The sequence below is a fragment of the Dendrobates tinctorius genome, unplaced genomic scaffold (genome assembly GCF_039654945.1).
Source record: "Dendrobates tinctorius isolate UK_male_01 unplaced genomic scaffold, ASM3965494v1 ptg000066l, whole genome shotgun sequence".
Lineage (NCBI taxonomy): Eukaryota > Metazoa > Chordata > Amphibia > Anura > Dendrobatidae > Dendrobates > Dendrobates tinctorius.
The window spans coordinates 3,796,958-3,818,940 of record NW_027361734.1 but is presented as its reverse complement, the minus strand read 5'-3'; the positions used below and the strand labels follow the sequence as shown (position 1 = coordinate 3,818,940).

The 21,983-nt window shown below is 42.2% G+C and overlaps 1 protein-coding gene across 2 annotated transcripts in view; it reads right to left on the bottom strand.

The window, feature by feature from the left end:
• CHCHD3 (coiled-coil-helix-coiled-coil-helix domain containing 3) overlaps window positions 1-21,983 on the bottom strand; it is a 214,889-nt gene that overhangs the window by 179,583 nt on the left and 13,323 nt on the right. For both annotated transcript variants that reach the window (XM_073580986.1, XM_073580987.1), the window contains exons 2-3: window positions 18,302-18,413; window positions 3,673-3,754 (exon numbers count right to left, since the gene is read on the bottom strand). In XM_073580986.1, coding sequence (XP_073437087.1) covers window positions 3,673-3,754; window positions 18,302-18,413 — 194 coding nt within the window. The remainder of the gene's footprint in view (window positions 1-3,672; window positions 3,755-18,301; window positions 18,414-21,983) is intronic.

The following is a 21,983-nucleotide window of genomic DNA, read 5'->3' as shown; positions in this document are numbered from 1 at the left end:
TAAATAGTAAAAATATAAAAAGGAACACAATGGGAATGTGATTCAGAAATAACAAAATAGAATAGGACAAAAATGTATGAAAAAACTAAGAATCACCATTGTAAAAAAAAAAAAAAAAGAGTAAAAAAGCTGTCATATTACAGATAGTGATAGGTACTACTGGGTGATTGTCACAATCCTGAGAAACACAATAATAATTTTCCTTTTGCAATTTTTGCCCATATATTTTTTTTTCCACCCATTACTTCCACATTAAAGGGAATCTGTCACCCCTTTTTCGAATATGAGCTGCGGGCACCGCCATCAGGGGCTTATTTACAGCATTCTGTAGTGCTGTAGATAAGCCCCCGATGTAACCTGAAAGATAAGAAAAGAGAGAGATAATACTCACCTGGGGGGGGGGGGGGGGGGGCACGGTGACATGTTCCCTTTAAAACATCACTAGTTTATTCTCTATTTGGTATGACTATTTGTTCATATTACATACATTAAACTCAATATTTGGAGTTATTTATTCTAATTTACCATGTTATTGTTCCAAATTTTTACTATATTTGCTGGTGTTATTAATGTATTATTTACATAGCTGCTTTTTTTTAAGTATCTTCATACTCCTTAATTACATCAAGACAAATTTTTTTATAGCCTCTACCCCCATTTTTACCATGAAGAAGCTTAGAAAGTGGGTGTTTTTTTTTTTATTTATTTCTCTGCATTTGATTTGGTTTTATTATAGCCAAATCACATTCTCACCATTTTCCTTAATATCTGAACTGTTAAATTCTCTAATTTTGACATTTATATATTTTTATTTCACTACACTTATATTTTCTGTGATACTCTTTGTGACCCCATATATTTACACGTTTTCGACAGTATGTTATATTTATTAGATTTGTTTTCTTTAACGGTTTAATTTCCACCTATTTTACCATTTTTTTTTTTTAAATTTATGCCTATTCCAAAATATCACACTTGCCCTGATGCTCCAGTCACCACTTCTCTTGGAGAACCAGCTTTCGATTGCCATTGTGATGAGTCACCCCCTCGTCATTAGCAGCTCGCCTCTACTCTTGACCTGTCAGGGAGGGTTGTGGTGTGATGACATTGAACACTGAAAAGTGTTGGGACCTTGAACCCTGTTCGGTTATGAAGAAACAAGCAGCGACTCCCATTGGTGTGGCACACACTTGTTTGTAGGTGTAAGTGGTTTGAATGGTTATAAATACATATAAACACAGACTCACACACTTACAAGATTGCTGGTCTTCTGTTACAGAAAAACCCACAATAGCAACTGGAGTAAATTGAAAGTGACAAAAGTAATTTTCAATTTAAGTTTACTGTACATCAGCTAAAGACAGACATGTTTAACAATAAATAAGAAAAAAAAAAAAAGCTACAACAAAAAATTGCCTGGACAAAAATGAAGGTGTCCTTAAAGGGGTTGTCCACTCCTAGAACAACCCCTTCTTAAAACTAAATGTTTATTATATCGGATCCAAACATTTGGTTTTAGAAGGTGATGCCCTAGTAGTGGACAGCCCCTTTAACTTAATAATTTGTTGCACAAAAGTGAGGTAAGCATTGCAAGAGAATGATTTCCATAGCTCGCAGTAAGACTTCTGCACCTGTTCACAGCTATTTAGGCACACTTCTCAAGAGCAAACTACTCCATCAATCTCAGATTATAAGGTTGCCTTCTCCAGACCGCATGCATCAGCTCTTTCCACAGATGTTCAATAGGATTTAGATCAGGGCTCATAGAAGGCCACTTCAGAATAGTCCATTGTTTTTCCTTTTAGGCACTCTTTGATGGGTTTAGCAGTGTTTTGGGTCATTATGCTGTTGGATGACCTATGACCTGCAACTCAAGACAAAGCTTTCTCACACTGGGCAGCACATTTTGCTACAAAATGTGTTGATAGTCTTGAGATTTCATTGTGAGATGCACAGATTCAAGACAACTGTGCTAAAAGCAGCAAAGCAACCTCAAAACATAACAGAGCCTCCTCCATGTTTCACAGTAGATACAGTGATCTTTTGTTTGCATGCTTCACTTTTGCATCTGTGAACATAGAATTGATGTGACATGGCAAAAGGCTCTAAGCTTTTTTTTCTCATCTATCCAACACACATTCTTACAGCAGCTTTGTGGTTTGTCGATATACATTCTGGTAAATTCTGATTTTCATTAGCTGATCTTCAGTAAATATAAACTGAAGATTAGTTTTGTCAGTTTCAAATTATGTCAGAAACCATGGTGGGTTCTTCTTAACTGAAGTGTACAAAAAATTTTGGGCGCACACGCCCACACACCTTGAACTAGTCCCTGAGGAACAAACATGTGTTGGGGCTGGTCCACAGTACTACTTGGTAACTATGGGCCATATTTTATTACTACACTTTAGGTTTACATTCCAGATATTCTCATGTGACTCCCTGCGGGGCTTTGAGGCTATGTGCACACGTGCGGAATTGCTGCGGAAATTTCCGCGGCAATTCCGAAACTCCCTGCCGTGAGAAATTTGCGGGAATTACGCATGCGTAATTCCTGCGAAAAACTAGCGTTTTGCAAGCGTAGTTAGCTTGCAGAATGCTAGCATTTTCCAAGTGATATGTAGCATCGCTTGGAAAACTGATTGACAGGTTGGTCACACTTGTCAAACATAGTGTTTGACAATTTGTGACCAACTTTTTACTATTGATGCTGCTAAGCAGCATTAATAGTAAAAGATAGGATGTTAAAAATAATAAAAAAAAAATAATAAAATATTGTTTTCTCACTTTCCGACGGCCACCGGAGTCCTTCCCAACTCTCACCACGCTCCCGGCATCTTCTGGTCCCAGTAATGCTTTGCGCGAAGGACTTGAGATGACGCCACGCTCGCGAGAGCACGACATCACCAGCGGTCACTTGCGCAAAGCATTACTGGGACCGGAAGATGCCGGGAGTGTGGCAAGAGGCGGGAAGGACTCCGGTGGCCGTCGGAAGGTGAGAAATAACAATATTTTTTATTTTAATTCTATTTTTTACAGGATTAAGGTACCCAGGGCATGGAGGAGAGTCTCCCCTCTTCCAGGCCCTGGGTACCATCCACACATGAAGCACTCACTTTACACATGGTGGTCATAGCCACATGCGAAAAATGAGTGTTTCAATGTAATCCTATGGGTGCGGAATCCCCGTGATTCCGCAAAAAGAATGAGCATGCTGCGGAATTTTCCAATATGCGCTTCCGCAGCGGAAAAATCCGCAGCATTAGCACAGCATTGAGGAATCCCATAGGATTGCATGGGATGCAGGTTTTTTTTGCATTTTCGCAGCAATTCCGTGCGTAAAAAACACAGCGAAAACGCAAAAAAAAAAGCTACGTGTGCACACAGCCTGAATGTTTGCCCTTTCATCTAGTCGTACTATTGTTTTCACTACATACCAAGTATATTGTTTACTGAATATCTTCACTTTATATATTTCTCTTTGGCAAGGTACCGATTTATTGGATTATAGCTTTTTTGACTTCACTATTTTCTGCTTGAGTCACATTTTTATCTGTATTTTATTGCACTTGTACTTCTTTATAAACAAAAAGTAATACAATTTTGTTAGAGATGGAAGTGACCCAAATTTGAGGCAAATTATAAGAGTGATAATTCAAACAGAAAACAAACCTTCTTTGATTTTCAGATTCTCTTCTGGCTTGTTCGAAAGCCAGTTCCTCTGCAATTTTTCTCCGGAGTTGTTCTTCATTAACTAATATGCAAAAGAGAAGCAATAATTATAGTGATTCCATGCACAGGTACAGTGAAATGTATACAATATAAAACCATGAAAACTTAAAACAATCTCCAAACAACATTTGAAATTTCATTGGCGGGTTTCTGAGGATTTGCATCAGTTCATATAAAGAACATGCCTACAACTGTGAACAATTATTTTTTTTTAAATGTAAAGCAAATCTCAAATAGGACAAAATAAATGAAAACTTCAGGGTGCATAACTAGTAATCCCTCTAAAGGTATTACTTTACAGAGCTGGTTTTTGGAGGAATTACAGCTGCAAGTCACTTTGGATAAGTCTCTATGATCTTTCTACATCTTGCCACAGGGATTTTTGCCCATTTCTCAAGGCAAAACTGCTTCAACTCCTTCAAGCTAGATGGTTTCCACTGGAGAACAGCAATCTTCAAGTCTGACCACAGATTCTCAATTAGATTAAGGTCTGGGCTTTGACTAGGCCACTCCAAAACATTTAAGGGGGTTTTACACATAGCGATATCGCTATAACGTCACCGATTTTGTGACGTTATAGCGATATCGCTAGCAATATCACTATGTGTGATACTTACCTCTGACCGGCTGCCCATCGCTGATTGCGCGAGAATGTCCGGCTCCATTTCTCGTCGTCAGCTTCCTGCTGGGCTTCCTGCTGTGACGACGAGCGACGCGTGGAGGCGGGCGGGAGGACGTCAGGATCGCTGTGTGTGAAAGGTGAGTATCGTGCGCTGCGTCGCTGTGAGGTCTGCCTGTGTGACATCTCACTAGTGATCATTTAGTGATGCACCAGCGATCCTGACCGGGTCGGATCGCTGATCGGATCGTTGGTGCATTGCTAAATGTAAAGGGGCCTTTACACAGTTCCCCTTAAACCACTCGAGTGTCGCTTTAGCAGTATGCTTTGGGCCATTGTCTTGCTAGAAGGTGAACCTCAATCCCAGTCTCAAATCACTGACAAACAGGTTTTGCTCAAGAATATACTGTACCTGTATTTAGCACCATTCATCTTCCCCTTGATTAGGACCATTTTTCCTGTCCCTGCTGCCGAAAACCATCCCCATAGCAGGATGCTGCCACCACCAGCTTTTATTGTGGAGATGGTGTTCGTGGGGTGATGAGCTGTGCTGGTTTGGTGCTAGACATGGCGCTTACCTTGAAGGCCAAAAAGTTCAATTTTGGTCTCATCTTACCACAACACCTTCCTCCATTTGGGGAGTCTTCCACATGTCTTTTGGCAAACTCAAAACGAGCCTTACAATTTGTATGTGCAAGTAAAGGCTTTTTTCTGCCCACTCTTCCATAAAGGCCACCTTTATGGAGTGTATAGCTTATTGTAGTGATTTGGAAACTCCAGTCTCTGCCTTAGAACTCTACTGCTCTTTCAGGGTTAACTTTGGTCTCTTCTCTGCCTCAATAATTAATGCCCTCCTTACTTGGGCTGTTGAGTTTTAGTGGGTGGCCCTTTCTTCGCAGGCTTTTTGTGGCACTACGTTCTTTCCATTTGATGGTGCTCTGTGGCATCAGAGATTGTGGGTTTTTTTTTGGTTTTTTTTTTTATTGCCAACCCTGATTTGTACTTCTCAACAACCTTGACCCTGACTTTGTCTTCATGGTGTTTGGTTAGTGGTGCCTATACGGTTAGACCATGTGACACTTAGGCCAAGTTCACACGTAGTGGAATTCCCGCAGAAGTTACCGCGAGAATTCCAAATTCCATTCCATGGGAAAATTGCATTTTAAATTCCCGCGATTTTCCTGCGGAAAAGCTAGCGATATGCAAGCGTAATTAGTGACAAAGAGGGAATATAAGGGTACCATCATGGGCTCTGTAAAATCCCGTTAACTGTAACTAACTTAGACTTTTCCCCTTCTCCCATGACAGCACCACCTGAGAGATTTACCGTAAATAGATCAAAATACCCTAGGGAGGGATCACCGCTTGCAATACCTTCCTCCCGAAGGACAGATTGACTGAGGAGGACAACTTGAGACGACAGTGTCTATAAGAGGTAGAAGGGGAAGACCATGTGGCCACCTTACATATTTAGTCGATGGACACCTCCGCTCTTTCAGCCCAGGAGGTCGCCACAGTCCTGGTGGAATGCGCTTTCAGATTTTTAGGAACTGGTTTACCGCTAGAAGTGTAGACTAAGCTAATAGCGTCCCTTATCCATCCAGCTATGGTCCCCCTTGTAACACTATACCCTTTCCTGTTTCCTTGGAATTATACAAATAAGGTCTCATTCTTCCTACATTGCCTAGTTCTGTCTAGGCACTGTATCAGGGCCCTCCTGACGTCTAATGTGTGAAGCCTGTGCTCTTCTGCAGTCTTTGGATCTCTATAGAAGGAGGGAAGAACTACCTCCTGACTCCTATGAAATTTGGAGGCCACCTTGGGGAGATACGCCAGATCTGGTCTCAACACCAGCCTATCCTCTAACACCTGCATAAAAGGATGATTAATGGATAGGGCCTGCAAATCACTAACCCTACGTGCCGATGTTAGGGCTACTAGAATTACTGTCTTCAGTACTAGAATCTTATCTGGTACCTCATGTATGGGTTCAAAGGGCGTTAAGGCTTCCAAGACCAAGTTCAAATCCCACAGAGGCATCTTTGGGGTTGGCAATGGTCTAGACCTCTGACATGCTCATGAACCTGACCATCCACCTATTTGCCGCCGGGTTATAGTTGTAAAGGGCTCCTTAAGGCAGATGCCTGCACCTTAGAGGTGCTGGTGGCCAGGCCCATCTCCGACCCCTCTGAAGAAATTCTAGGCTCTCTCTGATTGGGACCATATCCCTAAGAGACTGTCCTGAGAAAGCCAGAAATTTTGCCCATGTTCTACCATAGATTTTAGTTGCTATGCACTTTCTACTCTGCATGAGAGTAGCTACCAAGGCTGGAGAAAACCCCTTCTGTATTAGCAGCATCCTCTCAAAATCCAGGCCATCAAATGAAGACCCAACTTCTGAGGATGTAACACTGGGCCCTGCCTGAGGAGACCTGGAACATCCGGGAGAACCAATGGATCTGCTAAGGACATTCTCCTCATCCAAGAGAACCAAGGACATCAGCCGCTTCCTCCCAAATTCTCCTCAGCACTGTCGGGATCAACATTAATGGGTGGGGAACGCATAGTCTGCTTCCTCGTTCTCCTTCCCCTTTATGTGTACGTCCAAAATCTGTACCTGATGTTCCTCCATCACCTGGAGAATTTCCTGAGCTAGCTGCATTAGGGGCCGGGATCATGTGCCCCCTTGGTGATTGATATAGGCTACAAGTTCGACTGTCCGATAATATTCGAACATGGCTCCCTTCTAAACGTGGAAGGAACTATTACCGCGTTTTTTATTGCTAGCAGTTCCCTGTAATTTGAGGAATTGTCTGCTTCCGTTTCTGATCAGATCCCTAGTATTATATGGTCTCTGAAATGCGCCCTCCATCCTTCCGCACTCACGTCCGTCACAATCACATCTGATATTGGGAGGGACCATGGGAGGCCGCGCGATAGATTCCCTGGATCCAGCCACCCGGTCATGGAGTCTACTTCTTCCTGGGAAAGCATAATCCTCCCCTCCAGACGGCCGACCTCTTTTCTCCTTGTAAGATATCCTGCTGCAAAGCCCTGGAATGACATTGTGCCCACTGTACTGCATGAAGTCACTGATCCTATAAGGGACATGACTTTCCTCTAGGACATGATTGGGTTGGACAAAACTGACACTAGGGCTATCATCTTGTCCTTTAACCCCTTCATGACCCAGCCTATTATGACCTGGCCATTTTTTGCAATTCTGACCAGTGTCCCTTTATGAGGTAATAACTCTGGAACGCTTCAACGCATCCTAGCGATTCTGAGATTGTTTTTTCGTGACATATTGGGCTTCATGTTAGTGGTAAATTTAGGTCGATAATTTTTGCGTTTATTTGTGAAAAAAATCAGAAATTTGGTGAAAATTTTGAAAATTTCGCAATTTTGAATTTTTATTCTGTTAAACTAGAGAGTTATGTGACACAAAATAGTTACTAAATAACATTTCCCACATGTCTACTTTACATCAGCACAATTTTGGAAGCAAAATATTTTTTTGTTAGGAAGTTATAAGGGTTAAAAGTTGACCAGTGATTTCTCATTTTTACAACAAAATTTACAAAACCATTTTTTTAGGGGCCACCTCACATTTGAAGTCACTTTGAGGGGTCTATATGGCAGAAACAACATTAGAACAAGCCAGTTACATTTTGGAAGAAGGTCCTGTGGACTGATGAAACAAAGATTGAGTTGTTTGGTCATACAAAAAGGCGTTATGCATGCGCTGTATTGTTGACCGATGCACAGTGACACCATCTGCAGCAAGATGATGCTGCAGGTCTTTGGAGGTGGTCTGTGGATTGTCCTTGACTGTTCTCACCATTCTTCTTCTCTGAAGAAGGGTGCCCATACTTTTGCACCGGTCAAATTTTGTTTAAATGCAGATTGCACATTTTCTGTTAGTACAATAAACCTCATTTGAATCCAGAAATATAACTGAGTCCATCAGTTATTAGATATATGAAACTGAAATACCTGTTGCAAAAACCAAAATTGCTATTAAGAAAAAAGGTTAACATTAATAGGGGTGCCCAAACTTTTACATATGACTGTAAATATGATACCAACCCATCCATCAGATCTCTTGCAACCAACAGCTAAGAAGCACTTTAGCAAGCAGCCATCATAGGGACCCCAAATTAACTAGGAACCTACTCAACATATTCAGGCTTCACAGTAGTATCACACCTCTGTTTATAATACATCTCGCTTTTAAAGCAGATCTGTCAGCTTAATGCGATTTCTTCTGTACTGCCGTCTTATATGTGCAGATCATATCCAAACATAAAAAATAAACTACCATCACCTGGGTAGTAGACGATGAGTGCACCTTTTCTCTGGCTACTCACTTACATGCCGTGTTCAGTGCAAATCAAAGCATGGGATAAATAGCCCCAGGGTCAGTGTTATCCCTGATCCTAGTTGTTGCCAAATCTGCTATATAACAACTGCCAACCTCAAGCAATGGAATGGGAACAACTCCCGTATCCAAAGCATCACCGCAACATCTTACTTTTCCTTACTATCCAAACTGCCGTAACAGAAGAGAATTAGAAATGAAATTATTAATATATATTTATATGTTTATTAAGTGTCGTTTTAACTTTTAGTACATAAATCAATAGTACAGGTGAAAATAAGCAACTTTGGTATATTTCTTAACAGCATGTTTTGCTTCTTTCTCCACCAGGACTGATCATTCAAGCAGAAAAATTCACTTCACAGATAAAATCTGTATTCAGTGAAGACAGATGGTTACACTACTGAGGTAGGAGAGGAGAGCTGCTACTGGTAAGATTCTATGTAGAGGGAAGTAGCTAGAGCCAGAGCTCCTCCCTCCTACATTAGAAGTTCAGTAATGTAACAAGTCTGTCTTCACTGAATTCAGATTTTACCCTTGAATTGAGGATGAACAGTCTTATCAAAAAAAGCAACAAATTTATCTGGTAAGATATATTAGTTACTGTATTTATTCAAGTATAAGCAGAGTTTTTCAGCACATCGTTTTTGCTGAAAAAGCCCTCTTCTGAGTATACTCGAGTGAGGGTCCCAGAAGATGGACGGGGCACGGCAGCAGCAGAGCAGCGGGTCACAGGAGTCAGGAGCCGGCTGCGGCGGCTAAAGCCAGTGCCGTACTCCTGTGCCAGTGTCAGCTGCAGCGGCTGGCTTCCAGCTCACTGCTAAAGAGAAATTAATATTCACTTGCACTGAATATTCATTTCACTTTAATAGCGAGCACAGTGTCAGCCGCAAACTCCGGGTGATCACGTGTACCCACTGCTCAAGAGAAGTGAATATTAATTTCTCTTTAGCAGGGAGCTGGAAGCCAGCCGCTGCAGCTGACACTGGCACACAGTGAATATTCACTTCTCCTTAGCAGTGGGTACACGTTATTGACCAGCCACCGCAGCTGCTGGCATCGGAACAAGAAACTGAGGGAGCGCATGGACAGTAAGTTGGATGGGTTTTTTTTTTTTTGTTTTTTTAAATGATTTTCTGATGGTCATGCAGACCAGCAGGGGGACGAGGCGGCCGCGCGCATACCAGCGCGGGGACGAGGAGGCCGCGCAGACGAGGAGGCCGCGCAGACGAGGAGGCCGCGCAGGCCGCGCAGACCGACGCGGGGACGAGGAGGCCGCGCATACTAGCGTGGGGACAATGTATACCAGGCTCATACTCAAGTCAATAAGTTTTCAGTTTTTTTGTGGTAAAATTAGGTGCCACGTGTTATACTCCGGACGGCTTATACCCGAGTATATACGGTAATTTTTACTTGCACTATTCAAATTAAGACGAAAGTTATTTTAAGGTTCTTGGAAGAAGAGGAAGGGCAAAAACCTAAAGCATTGAAACAGAAAATCAATCACCTAGTCAGGAAAGGATTAAGTATTTAATGGTAAGCAAACAAATAAAACGATGCATTATTTACAGCGCAAATTTGCATTGAATTTATACATTCATGAACTCTCCAATAAAGGACAGCAGTCCTAAAGTCTTTTTATGACCATACCATCTGCTGGAATACAGTAGCTGGCAGGGCAGCAGCACGGAAGACATAAAAGTTAATGAAGATGTCAGAAAGAAAAGTCTTAACACCACACTAATAATCATAAATATTAAGTCAGAAAGCAGTGCGTCAAAAACAGTACGGTGACCTGCAGCATTACCAGTGTCAGGGCGAGACTTTATTATCTGCTTTTATTGCTCCTTCAGGATTAATCTGCTTCTTTATTTCATTCCAATTTGAAACGCATAATATGCAAATAATCTTCATTTTATTGTGTGCCACCTAATAAGGACTGCAAAATGTGTCACGGATGGATATTGCACGCCACATGAAGACAAAGAGTTTATGAATTCGACAAAAGTGAAGAGAAATATATGAGCTTTTGGATCTTGATAAGAAATATCAGTGACAGCTATGTCATTCGTCTCCTCCAGGAAGATGCAACCATACGACATTGCAGAGAAATAAAAATAAAGTGTTTATTATTGGGCTTTATTGCAATATAATATCCTGAGGATTTTTGTAGAGGACCCTCTCACCACTTTGTCATGATGCGGCTAGTTTTGCACATAAAAACAGGCTAAATATCAGAATAAAAATGTGTTGTTTTTTTGTCATCTCTGTTGTAGAGATATTCGCCTGTGAACTTTATATGCCAATTTCCACTATAACAAGGGGGCGTTATTAGAGATTCCTCTCTAATGATGCTGCCAAATCATAAGCAGGAGAGGCCTTGTGTAGGGGAAGAGAAAAAAAAAGCAAAAACACATCTAGAAGAGGGTGTTATTCCAAACATCACTGGTGTAGGGTAATAATGCCCATGTCGCAGTACCTGGAATTTCTTCCAGGTACCGTATGACCCAGAGCCTGGAAGAAATCATTAAAACCGCTTTTATCAACATCTACATCACAGCTATGAGACATACAGGTCAGACTAGTCTAACCATTCTATTATCTGTATGCCCATAGTAATAGCTTAAAGGGAAGGTGTCGCAATTTTATATAATTTGCAAAAAAAGATTAAGTAACAAAACATGTTGTTTCAGCAAATGTTGTACTAACTAGGATTTATGGTTTGTTTGTAATAATGTTTTAATGTAGCCACTGGGCGCTGCCATCTTGATTTGCAGATCTGTGGAGGACTTATACAGTCTGCAAATATGGCTGTCCCTGGACAATAGGAGACAGTAGTCGGTTCCCGACCCTATCTCTAACATTGCAGCCTCATTAGCAGTGAACTGGGCACGCCCGTGGGCTGCACCATTCACTGCTGTAGGTGTGGCTGGGCGCCATTTTACTGTAGCCCAGTGCCATCTACTGAGCTCCACTTTCTGCACTGTGCTTCCTGCTCCAGCTCCACTGTCCTCCTGCTCTGTCTCCGCCTCCTCACTCACAGCCCCAGTGATCTCCGGTAATCTGACACCTTCCTTTTTATGACAGCTTTTATGGCTGTCTGAGGAGGACAGTGACATATACAGCCCATAGTCTAGTGTATAATTGGGGGGGGCTGGAAGTTTCACCAGTGTGGGCATATCCGTAATACTGTCTCGTGTGATACTGCCTGCTGAGCCATGTATCTAATCCTCTCCTAATAATAATAAATAAATTTTATTTTTATAGCGCCGACATATTCCGCAGCACTTTACATTTCAGAGGGGATTTGAACAGACAATAGACATTACAGCATAACAATAATCACATACAGTAGATTATAACAAATACCAAGAGGAATGAGGGCCCTGCTCGCAAGCTTACAGTCTATGAGGAAAGAGGTAGACACGAAAGGTGGGTGGTAACAGTTGCCCTGATTGTATGGACCAGCCATAATGTTAAGTGTGTGACAGCACGGACACAGAGGGCTAATGGATGCATAAAGCATGTGGGAGAATGGTGCGGGGAACCTGGTTATGGTAAAACTTTTGGCTCTGCCACACAGGGATAGATTAGGTTAATGTGTTGAGGCGGTAGGCCAGTCTGAATAAATGCGTTTTCAGGACACGCTTAAAATTGTGGGGATTGGGGACTAATCGTATTGACCTGGGAAGTGCAGTGTATCTTCTGTGTGATACTGCCTGCTGAGCCGTGTATATAATCCTCCCGTGTGATACTAACTGCCTAGATGTGTATCTAATCCTATCCTGTGTGATACTGACTGCTGACCTGTGTATCTAATCCTCCCCTGTGTGATACTGACTGCTGAGCCGTGTATCTAATCCTATCCTGTGTGATACTGAACCTGCGCCTGCGCCGTCCCCGGACCGGCAGCCATCTTCCCGGCATCCATGTTCCCGGAGACCACCGCAACATGGCGGCGGCCAGCAAGGGATGTGCGGGGGCCTCCCGGCTGCAAGGAAATGCCGGCGGAGCCGCCTCCCCTGCACCGGAGCACAGCCCTCCGCCACCACCGCACCGCCCCGCCCGCTCAATAGGGCAGAGCAGTGCGCCTGCACATGAGCCACAACAGGCAGCAAAGAAGAGGACGTCACCGTTAGAAGATGGGAGGCGCCGGACAGGACGGCGACACTCATCGGACCGGACGCCAGGGTGAGTATAATATAACTCTTTTTTTCTTATCTTTCAGATTACATCGGGGGCTTATCTACAGCATTACAGAATGCTGTAGATAAGCCCCTGATGTCGGTGCCGGCAGCTGATAGGCGAAAAATCGGGTGACAGATTCCCTTTAAAGATTCCATAATAACAGGGTCTGTACCACAGGACTGGTGTATAGCAAATGTGGTGCCAAGCTTCAAAAAAGGGGACAAAAACTGAACTTGGAAATTATAGGCCAGTGAGCTTAACCTCTACTGTGGGTAAAATGCTGGAGGGTTTTCTAAGAGATGCTATACTGGAGTATCTGAAGAATAACCTCATGACCCAATATCAACATAAGTTTACGAGGGACAGTTCTTGTCAGACTAATCTGATAAACTTTTATGAAGAGGTAAGTTCCTAACTGGACCAAAGAAATGCAGTGGACATGGTGTACATGGACTTTTCAAAAGCTTTTGATACGGTGCCATACAAAAGATGGATACATAAAATGAGAACAATGGGAATAGGGGAAAATATGTGTAAGTGGGTTAAGAGCTGGCTCAGGGATAGGAAACAAAGGGTGGTTATTAATGGAGCACACTCGGACTGGGTCATGGTTAGCAGTGGGGTACCACAGGGGTCAGTATTGGGCCCGCTTCTTTTTAACATATTTATTAATGACCTTGTAGGGGCATAGAGAGTAGAATTTCAATATTTGCAGATGACTCTAAACTCTGCAGGGTAATCAATACAGAGAAGGACAATTTTAAATTACAGGAGGATTTATGTAAACTAGAAGCTTGGGCTGATAAATGGCAAATGAGCTTTAATGGGTATAAATGTAAGGTCATGCACTTGGGCAGAAGAAATAAGATGTATAATTATGTGCTTAATTGTAAAACACTGAGCAAAACCATCACTGAAATAGACCTGGGTGTATGGGTGGACGACAAACTCACATTTAGTGGCCAGTGTCAGGCAGCTGCTGCAATGGCAAATAAAATAATGGGATGCATTAAAAGAGGCATAGATGCTCATGAGGACAACATAATTTTACCTCTATATAAGTCACTAGTGCGACCACACTTGGAATACTGTGTACAGTTCTGGTCTCCGGTGTGTAAGAAAGACATAGCTGAACTGGAGCGCGTGCAGAGATGAGTGACCAAGGTTATTAGGGAACTAGGGGGTCTGCAATACCAAGACAGGTTATTACACTTGGGGCTATTTAGTTTGGAAAAACGAAGGCTTAGGGGTGATCTTATTACAATGTATAAATATATGAGGGGGCAGTACATAGAGCTTTCAAATGATCTTCTTACTCTTAGACCTGTGGCGGGGACAATGGGGCATCCTCTACGTCTGGAGGAAAGAAGGTTTAAGCATACTCACAGATGCGGATTCTTTACTGTAAAGCCAGTGAGACTATGGAGCTCTCTGCCATATGATGTTGTAATGAGTGATTCCCTACTAAAATTTAAGAAGGGACTGGATGCTTTTCTTGAAAAGTATAATGTTACAGGGCATATACACTAGTTTCCTTGAGAGGGCGCTGATCCAGGGAGCTAATCTGATTGCCGTATGTGAAGTCAGGAAAGACTTTTTCTCCCCATTGTGAAGATTACTGTTTGCCACATGGGGTTTTTTTTTGCCTTCCTCTGGATAAACATGATAGGCTATAGGTTGAACTAGATGGACTTAAAGTCTCCCTTCAACCTTAAAAACTGTTACTGTGATGTGACCCCTGCCAATGCCCTAAGCTAACAGGAAGAGGTGTTAGGCTAAGTGCACACGTTGCAGAAAATTTCTGCTCAAAAACCTGAATCCCTTCCCAGAAAGCGCACCTATTTTTCCGCAGCGGTTTCTGCGCATTTTTGATGCGTTTTTTTCCGCAGCGGTTTCAAACCGCATGGAAGAAGCCAAAACCGTGGAAAAATCCGCAAAATTAATGAGCATGCTGCGTTTTTTACCACGATGCGATTTTAACGCGGTAAAAAAACGCATCAATGTGCACAAAAAGCGCAAAATGCATAGAAATGACTGGGAAGCTTATTTTTAGCTGTTTTATAGTGAAAACCGCGGTAAACATCGCTAAAAAAACGCTGTGTGTGAACACAGCCTTAAAGTTTCCATGTCACTTTGTCTAATGTTTGCTCCATTGAGATTTCTCCAGACAGGTAGGTCTCATATCAGCTGTCCTACACGGCAATGATTCGTCATCTCCTCTCTTCCCTATGGCTGTCAATCACAGTGTTAACAGCACTCGGCGCACTTCGGAGACTATGCCCAATCATGGCTTTTTGTGTTCATGTTTTTACTGTTGAAATTTTCAGTAAAAATTTATTTTTGTTTCATATTTAACATGTGCATGGACTTTTTTTTGTTTATACATTTGTTTTGATGCACAATTGAGTTCACATCTACATTTGAGGTTCCAAAAGAAAAAGGACATCATTTTACTGGAAGAAATAGAGCAGTATAATCTATTCACTGCACAGACATCAAGAAACATCATTTAATCAATTGCTGTCAAAAAATATATATAGCTAATATCATACAGAGAAAACTGAGAAAAGACATTTCTAATATATTATGAAGAAACAAAACTGGGAGAAAGCATTTCAATAAGCCACAAACTTTGCCAAAACTGCAAAAGGTCACATTTTCATAAATGCCGTAAATAAGGCCTTACAGAAGGAGATCAAACTAATTCCACATTCAGCATGGAAAGTACAGATTGCCTCTCGGATATTCTGAGTGGCTGCCGTCTGTGAGGTTACACAGAAGAACATATGGGGAATAAAAAGCAACGGGAAGAGTTACAATGTGTGCCTGATGCGGGTCTGTAAAGAAGGCGGCAGCTGCACATACCAAATATCCAGGAAACGCTTCTCTTTAACAAAGAGTAGTTTGGCAAACCGATCTTTAGAAGAGCTTGCAGGTCCTCCAAATCCCGAGACTCTTCTCATTTGTGGAAAGCAAGAGGCTTCTCTATTGCTCAAGTTTATGGCTTTCACTACAAGAAATCAGCTCTTCAGCAGCCTCTCAAATCAGTTTTCCTTGGGTTACTGACATCTATGCATGTAATTTTTATTCAGACACTTCGCAGAACATGTGCTGATCAAACCCATAAATAATTGACACTATTAGTAGTGTTGAGCCAATGTGCTGGGATAAGGTGTTATACGAGCAGGCTCGTGTGCAAACCGTGCACATTCGGAGCGCAAATACTATGCATGAGTCGCTGCAGGTCTCGCTTTTATTTTGTTTTATATTAACAAAACTTATCTTTGCATATTTTGTCACATAATATTCTAAAAGACCTGAAATGGGGATTCCCACTTTATCTTTATTTTATTTTGCGTTTTCTGCAGTCACTGAGGCACTCAGTCATAGTCGATCAGGAGTCACATTCAAGTAAAAAAAAATGTAACATATTGACAGTGGAGAATAAAAAAAAACCAAAAAAAAAAAAACAGATTTTTCAACTCTATGACACATCTCTAAATAAAACTGAATGTGTGTGTGTGTGTGTGTGTGTGTGTGTGTGTGTGTGTGTGTGTGTGTGTGTGTGTGTATGTATGTATGTATGTATGTATATGTGTGTCACCAACCAATCATGAAGGATCTTTAATTTCACCAGAGCTGTGTAAAAGAAGATGAGCTGTGATTGGTTGCAAGGAAAACTGTTGCTCATAGCATCCAAATCACAAAGCATCTTTCATTTCACCAGCAACAGTTTTCCCTCTCCAGAAAACACCTCAGCAGACACTGACATGATGGGAGAAATCTAGCATTCCCCGAAATATAAGCTCCCAGCCACTGTCTGCCCCCCAAAAAGGAGCAGAGGCACATGAGAGAAATAAGTCACCCCTTCCGTGCCCATATACAAATCACACATCCTCCATCCTATAGGCACATCTTCCCTCTTAAAGGGATCATTGGTATGGAAGTCAGAGCAAATCCATCCAGCGCTTGGGTTTGACCCCAGGCCTCTCTTAAAGGGATCCTCGGTATGGAAGTTAGGACCGTTCCACTCAGCTCTGTGGTTCTGACCCTAGGGTCTCTTAACGGGATCATTGGTATGGAAGTTAGGGCAATTCCACTAAGCACTCTGGTTCTGACCCCAAGCCTCTCTTAAAGGGATCATTGGTATGGAAGTCAGGGCAAATCCATCCAGTGCTTTGGTTCTGACGCCAGGCCTCTCTTAAAGGGATCTCTGGTATGGAAGTTAGGGCAATTCCACTCAGCGTTCTGGTTCTGACACCAGGCCTCTCTTAAAGGGATCCCCGGTATGGAAGTCAGGGCAATTGCCTTCAAAATGCTCTGGTACTGACCCCAGGCCTCTATTAAAGGGATCATTGGTATGCAAGTCAGGGCAAATCCACTCAATGCTCTGGTTCTGACGCCAGGCCTCTCTTAAAGGGATCCCCGGTATGAATGTTAGGGCCATTCCACTCAGCGCTCTGGTTCTGACCCCAGGCTGACGGGATGATGTAGGATATTGGGGGTAGTAGTCCGGTGACTCTGGCTGACGGGATGATGTGGGATATTAGGGGTAGTAGTCCAGTGGCTTTAATGGGATGATGTGGGATATTAGTAGTCCGGTGGCTCTGGCTCACAGGATGATGTGAGATATTAGGGCTAGTAGTCCAGTGGCTTTAATGGGATGATGTGGGATATTAGTAGTCCGGCAGCTCTGGCTGACGGGATTGTGTGGAATATTATAGTGAATGTTGCTATGCGGAGTGGGCGGGGCTATACACTCAGTTATAACAAATTTTAATGAGTATGTCTGTACAAAGCTAACCGTATTTAGATACTATACCCGGGCAACGCCGGGCTCTTCAGCTAGTTCAAAATAAAATGTAAATACTGATATCAGATCACCCAGCATGACACTCTTGCAGGGATACCATGTCTGTAATGCTGTGCATGTTATAATAAGTGAATGCATTCTTGACCAAGGGCTCCTAAGGGAAGAAGACAAGCCACCCTAGACAGCCGCAAGCCACCACTTTTAAACTTTGGGGACCATTGGTCTCAGGGTGCATTCACATCTGTGTGAAATGTCCGAGTGCTGTCCAACCTTTTAACCACAGTACTCGGACCCATAGAGATTCACAGATCCATTCACACATTCACGAAAATTACAGATCCAAGCACAAAATCCATGAAACTCAGAGCATGTCCTATTTTAATACGATGTGGAGGATTAGAATACGATGCACCTAGTGGGTCTGTGTGCTGCCTGATAAAGAAATGGTTAGCACACCGACATTCACATAGAGGGAAGGACCCCTACGACTTATCAATGTGAACCAAGGAATTGGGAGGAGTAGGTCAAAAACTTTACCATGAACATGCTGGAAATGCTACATACATACCTGCATAGCTACTGGACATGGGCTGTTCAGCGGGAAGCTTTGGGAGTGAAGCTGGTGGTGGTGGTCTAAGAGAAGGAGATTCTCTCATACGGTTGATAACATTTTCAGAGAGCTATTAAGAAAAGATAAAGCAATCAACGTAAGTAAAAAATTATTATTATTAATGGTTACCAAACATTAAACAAATTTTACCCTATTAAAGTAAATGGCATCACCTAGTGCCAATAGTGTCTGTTGTGAGACAGATACTACTCTTGCCAGAGTTCTGCTCCCGAATAGAAGTGCCACAGTTCTAAATGCAAACATGTCTAGGTTCTTTTTTCTTTAAATGGTGAAAAAAATCCAAAGTTTCTTTAACCCCTTTACCCCCAAGGGTGGTTTGCACGTTCATGAACAGGCCAATTTTTACAATTCTGACCACTGTCAATTTATGAGGTGATAACTCTGGAACGCTTCTATGGATCCCAGTCATTCTGACACCGCTCTCTCATGACATATTGTACTTCATGATAGTGGTAAAATTTCTTTGATAGGACTTGCGCTTATTTGAAAAAAAAAAAAAAGGAAATTTGGCAAAAATTTACAAAATTTCGCAGTTTTCCAACTTTGAATTTTCATGCCTTAACTCTCTCAGATATGTCACACAAAATACTTAAAAATAAATCACATTTCCCACATGTTTACTTTACATCAGCACAATTTTGGAACCAACATTTTTTTTTGTTAGGAAATTATAAGGGTTAAAAGCGATCTCCCCTTTTTTTGCAACACCATTTTTTTTTATTTATGGACCACATCACATTTGAAGTCACTTTGAAGGGTCTATATGACAGAAAATACCCAAAAGTGACACCATTCTAAAAACTGCACCCCTCAAAGTGCTCAAAACCTCATTCAAGAAGTTTATTAACCCTTCAGGTGCTTCACAGGAATTTTTTGAATGTTTAAAAAAATGAACATTTGGACAAACCGCACATCCACGCTCTTTCTACCTCCTGTCACCTCCAGCTCAAAAATATGTCCAGAATCCGTCCTTTCCTCAACCCTCAATCTACTAAAATGCTTGTGCATGCCCTCATCATCTCCCGCCTCGACTACTACAACATCCTTTTCTGTGGTCTCCCTGATAACATCCTCGCACCTCTCCAGTCCATCCTTAACTCTGCTGCCTGACTAATTCATCTCTCTCCTCGCTACTCCTCCACTTCTCCCCTCTGCAAATCTCTTCACTGGCTCCCATTCCCTCAGCGTATCCAGTTCAAATTACTAATACTGCCTACAAGGCAATCTATAACCTGTCTCCCCCATATGTCTCTGAACTAATCTCCCGATACCTTCCCTCATGTAATCTCCGGTCCTCCCAAGACCTCCTTCTCTCCTCCACACTTATTCGCTCCTCACCCAACTGCCTCCAAGACTTCTCCCAAACTGCCCCTATTCTCTGGAATTCTTTGCCCCAATAAGTCCGACTATCAACCACATTTGGATCCTTCAGACGAACCTGAAAACCCACCTCTTCAAGAAAGCCTACAGCCTGCAATGACCCGGCTACCTCCTTCTCTCTCACCACTACCGGTGATATCACCTCAACCAACACTGAAACTGCTGCAACCCACCAACCTACTGTCTCTTTCCCCACCATCCTGTAGCATGCAAGCCCGAAAGGGCAGGGTCCTCTCTCCCCTCTGTATCAGTCTGTCATTGTTAATTTGTTTACTGTAAGTGATATCTGTAATTTGTACGTAACCCCTTCTCATGTACAGCACCATGGGGGGGGGGGGGGTTTATACCATTCCGCGTATGGTAAAATTGATAAAGAAGTTTTATTCTTCGGGTCAGTACGATGACAGCTATATCTCATTTATACTTTTTTTATGTTTTGACGCTTTTATACACTAAAAACAATTTTATATAAAGAATAATTATTTTTGGATTACTTTATTCTGCAAGCTATAACTTTTTTTTATTTTTTCCCTGATGAGGCTGATGGCGGCTAGTTTTTTGTGGGACAAGATGACGTTTTCAGCGGTACCATGTTTATTTAAATCCGGTTTTTTGATCGCGTGTTATTCCACTTTTGGTTCGGCGGTATGATGACAAAAAAATGCTTTAAGAGGTTCACTAAAGGGGTTAACTAGTGGGACAGTTTTATAGGGCGGGTCTTTACGGACGTGGCGATACTAAATATGTGTACTTTTATTGTTTTATTTACATAAAGAAATGAATTTATTGGGGATTATATTTCTTTAATTAGGAGTTTTATTTTAAAATATTTGTACACGTTAACCTTTCCCCCCCCCCCTTTTCTTTAATTTTGTCCCAGGGTCGCTGATCTGACACTTTGCAGATCGCTGTGTCAGATCAGCGATCTGGCAGGCAGTGCAAGAGGCTTCTCAGCGCCTGCTCTCAGCAGGCACTGACAAGCCACCTCCCTGCAGGACCCGGAAGGACTCCGCGACCATCTTGGATCCAGGGGCCTGCAGAGAGGAGGCCCTCACAACAATGCAATAACGTCGTGTTGTTCTGAGGGTCTCAGGGAAGCACGCAGGGAGCCCCCTCCCTGTGTAATGCTTCCCTATACCACCGTTTGTGTGTGTTTGATCGCAGTGTGCAGGGGGTTAAAGTGCCGGTAGCGCTCCTGGTACATAGTGCTGCGTGTCAGTTGTAATAATCAGCTGACAGGCAGCCGCGCTCACCCAGTGATCGTGGCCGATCGGTATGACGTACTATCCCGTCCACGGGCATACGGGCCCAGGTCACCTGGACGGGATAGCGCGTCTTAAGTCAGAAGGGGGTTAAAAACAAAAAAAATTGCACCATTTTCCGATACCCGTAGCATCTTTATTTTTCATGATCTTGGATTGGGTGAAGCCTTATTTCTTGCACGCCGAGCTGACGTTTTTAATGATACCATTTTGGTGTAGAAACGATCTTTGGATCGTCTGTTACTGCATTTTAATGCAATGTTGCGGCGACAAAAAAAAAACAAAAACGTAATTCTGGCGTATTCCCTTTCTCGTTACGTCGTTTAGCGATCGGTTTAGGGTTTTTTTTTTTTATTGATAGATCAGGTGATTCTGAGAGTGGCGATAACAAATGTGTGTGTTTTTTTATTGTTTTATTTTGAATGGGGTGAAAGGGGGGGTGATTTGAACTTTAATATATTTTTAATTTAATATTTTTAAAAACATTTTTTCTTACTTTTGGCATACTTTAACCCCTTCATCCCCAAGGGTGGTTTGCACGTTCATGACCGGGCCAATTTTTACAATTCTGACCACTGTACCTTTATGAGGTCATAACTCTGGAACACTTCCATGGATCCCGGTGATTCTGACATTGTTTTCTCGTGACATATTGTACTTCATGTTAGTGGTAAAATTTCATTCAAATAACTTGCGTTTATTTGTGAGAAAAACGGAAATTTGGCGAAAATTTTGAAAATTTCGCAATTTTCCAACTTTGAATTTTTATGCCCTTAAATCACAGAGATACGGCACACAAAAAACTTAATAAATAACATTTTCCACATGTTTACTTTACATCAGCACAATTTTGGAACCAAAATTTTTTTTTGTTAGGAAGTTATAAGGGTTAAAAGCTGACCAGCGATTTCTCATTTTTACAACACCATTTTATTTTTAGGACCACATCACATTTGAAGCCACTTTGAGGGGTCTAT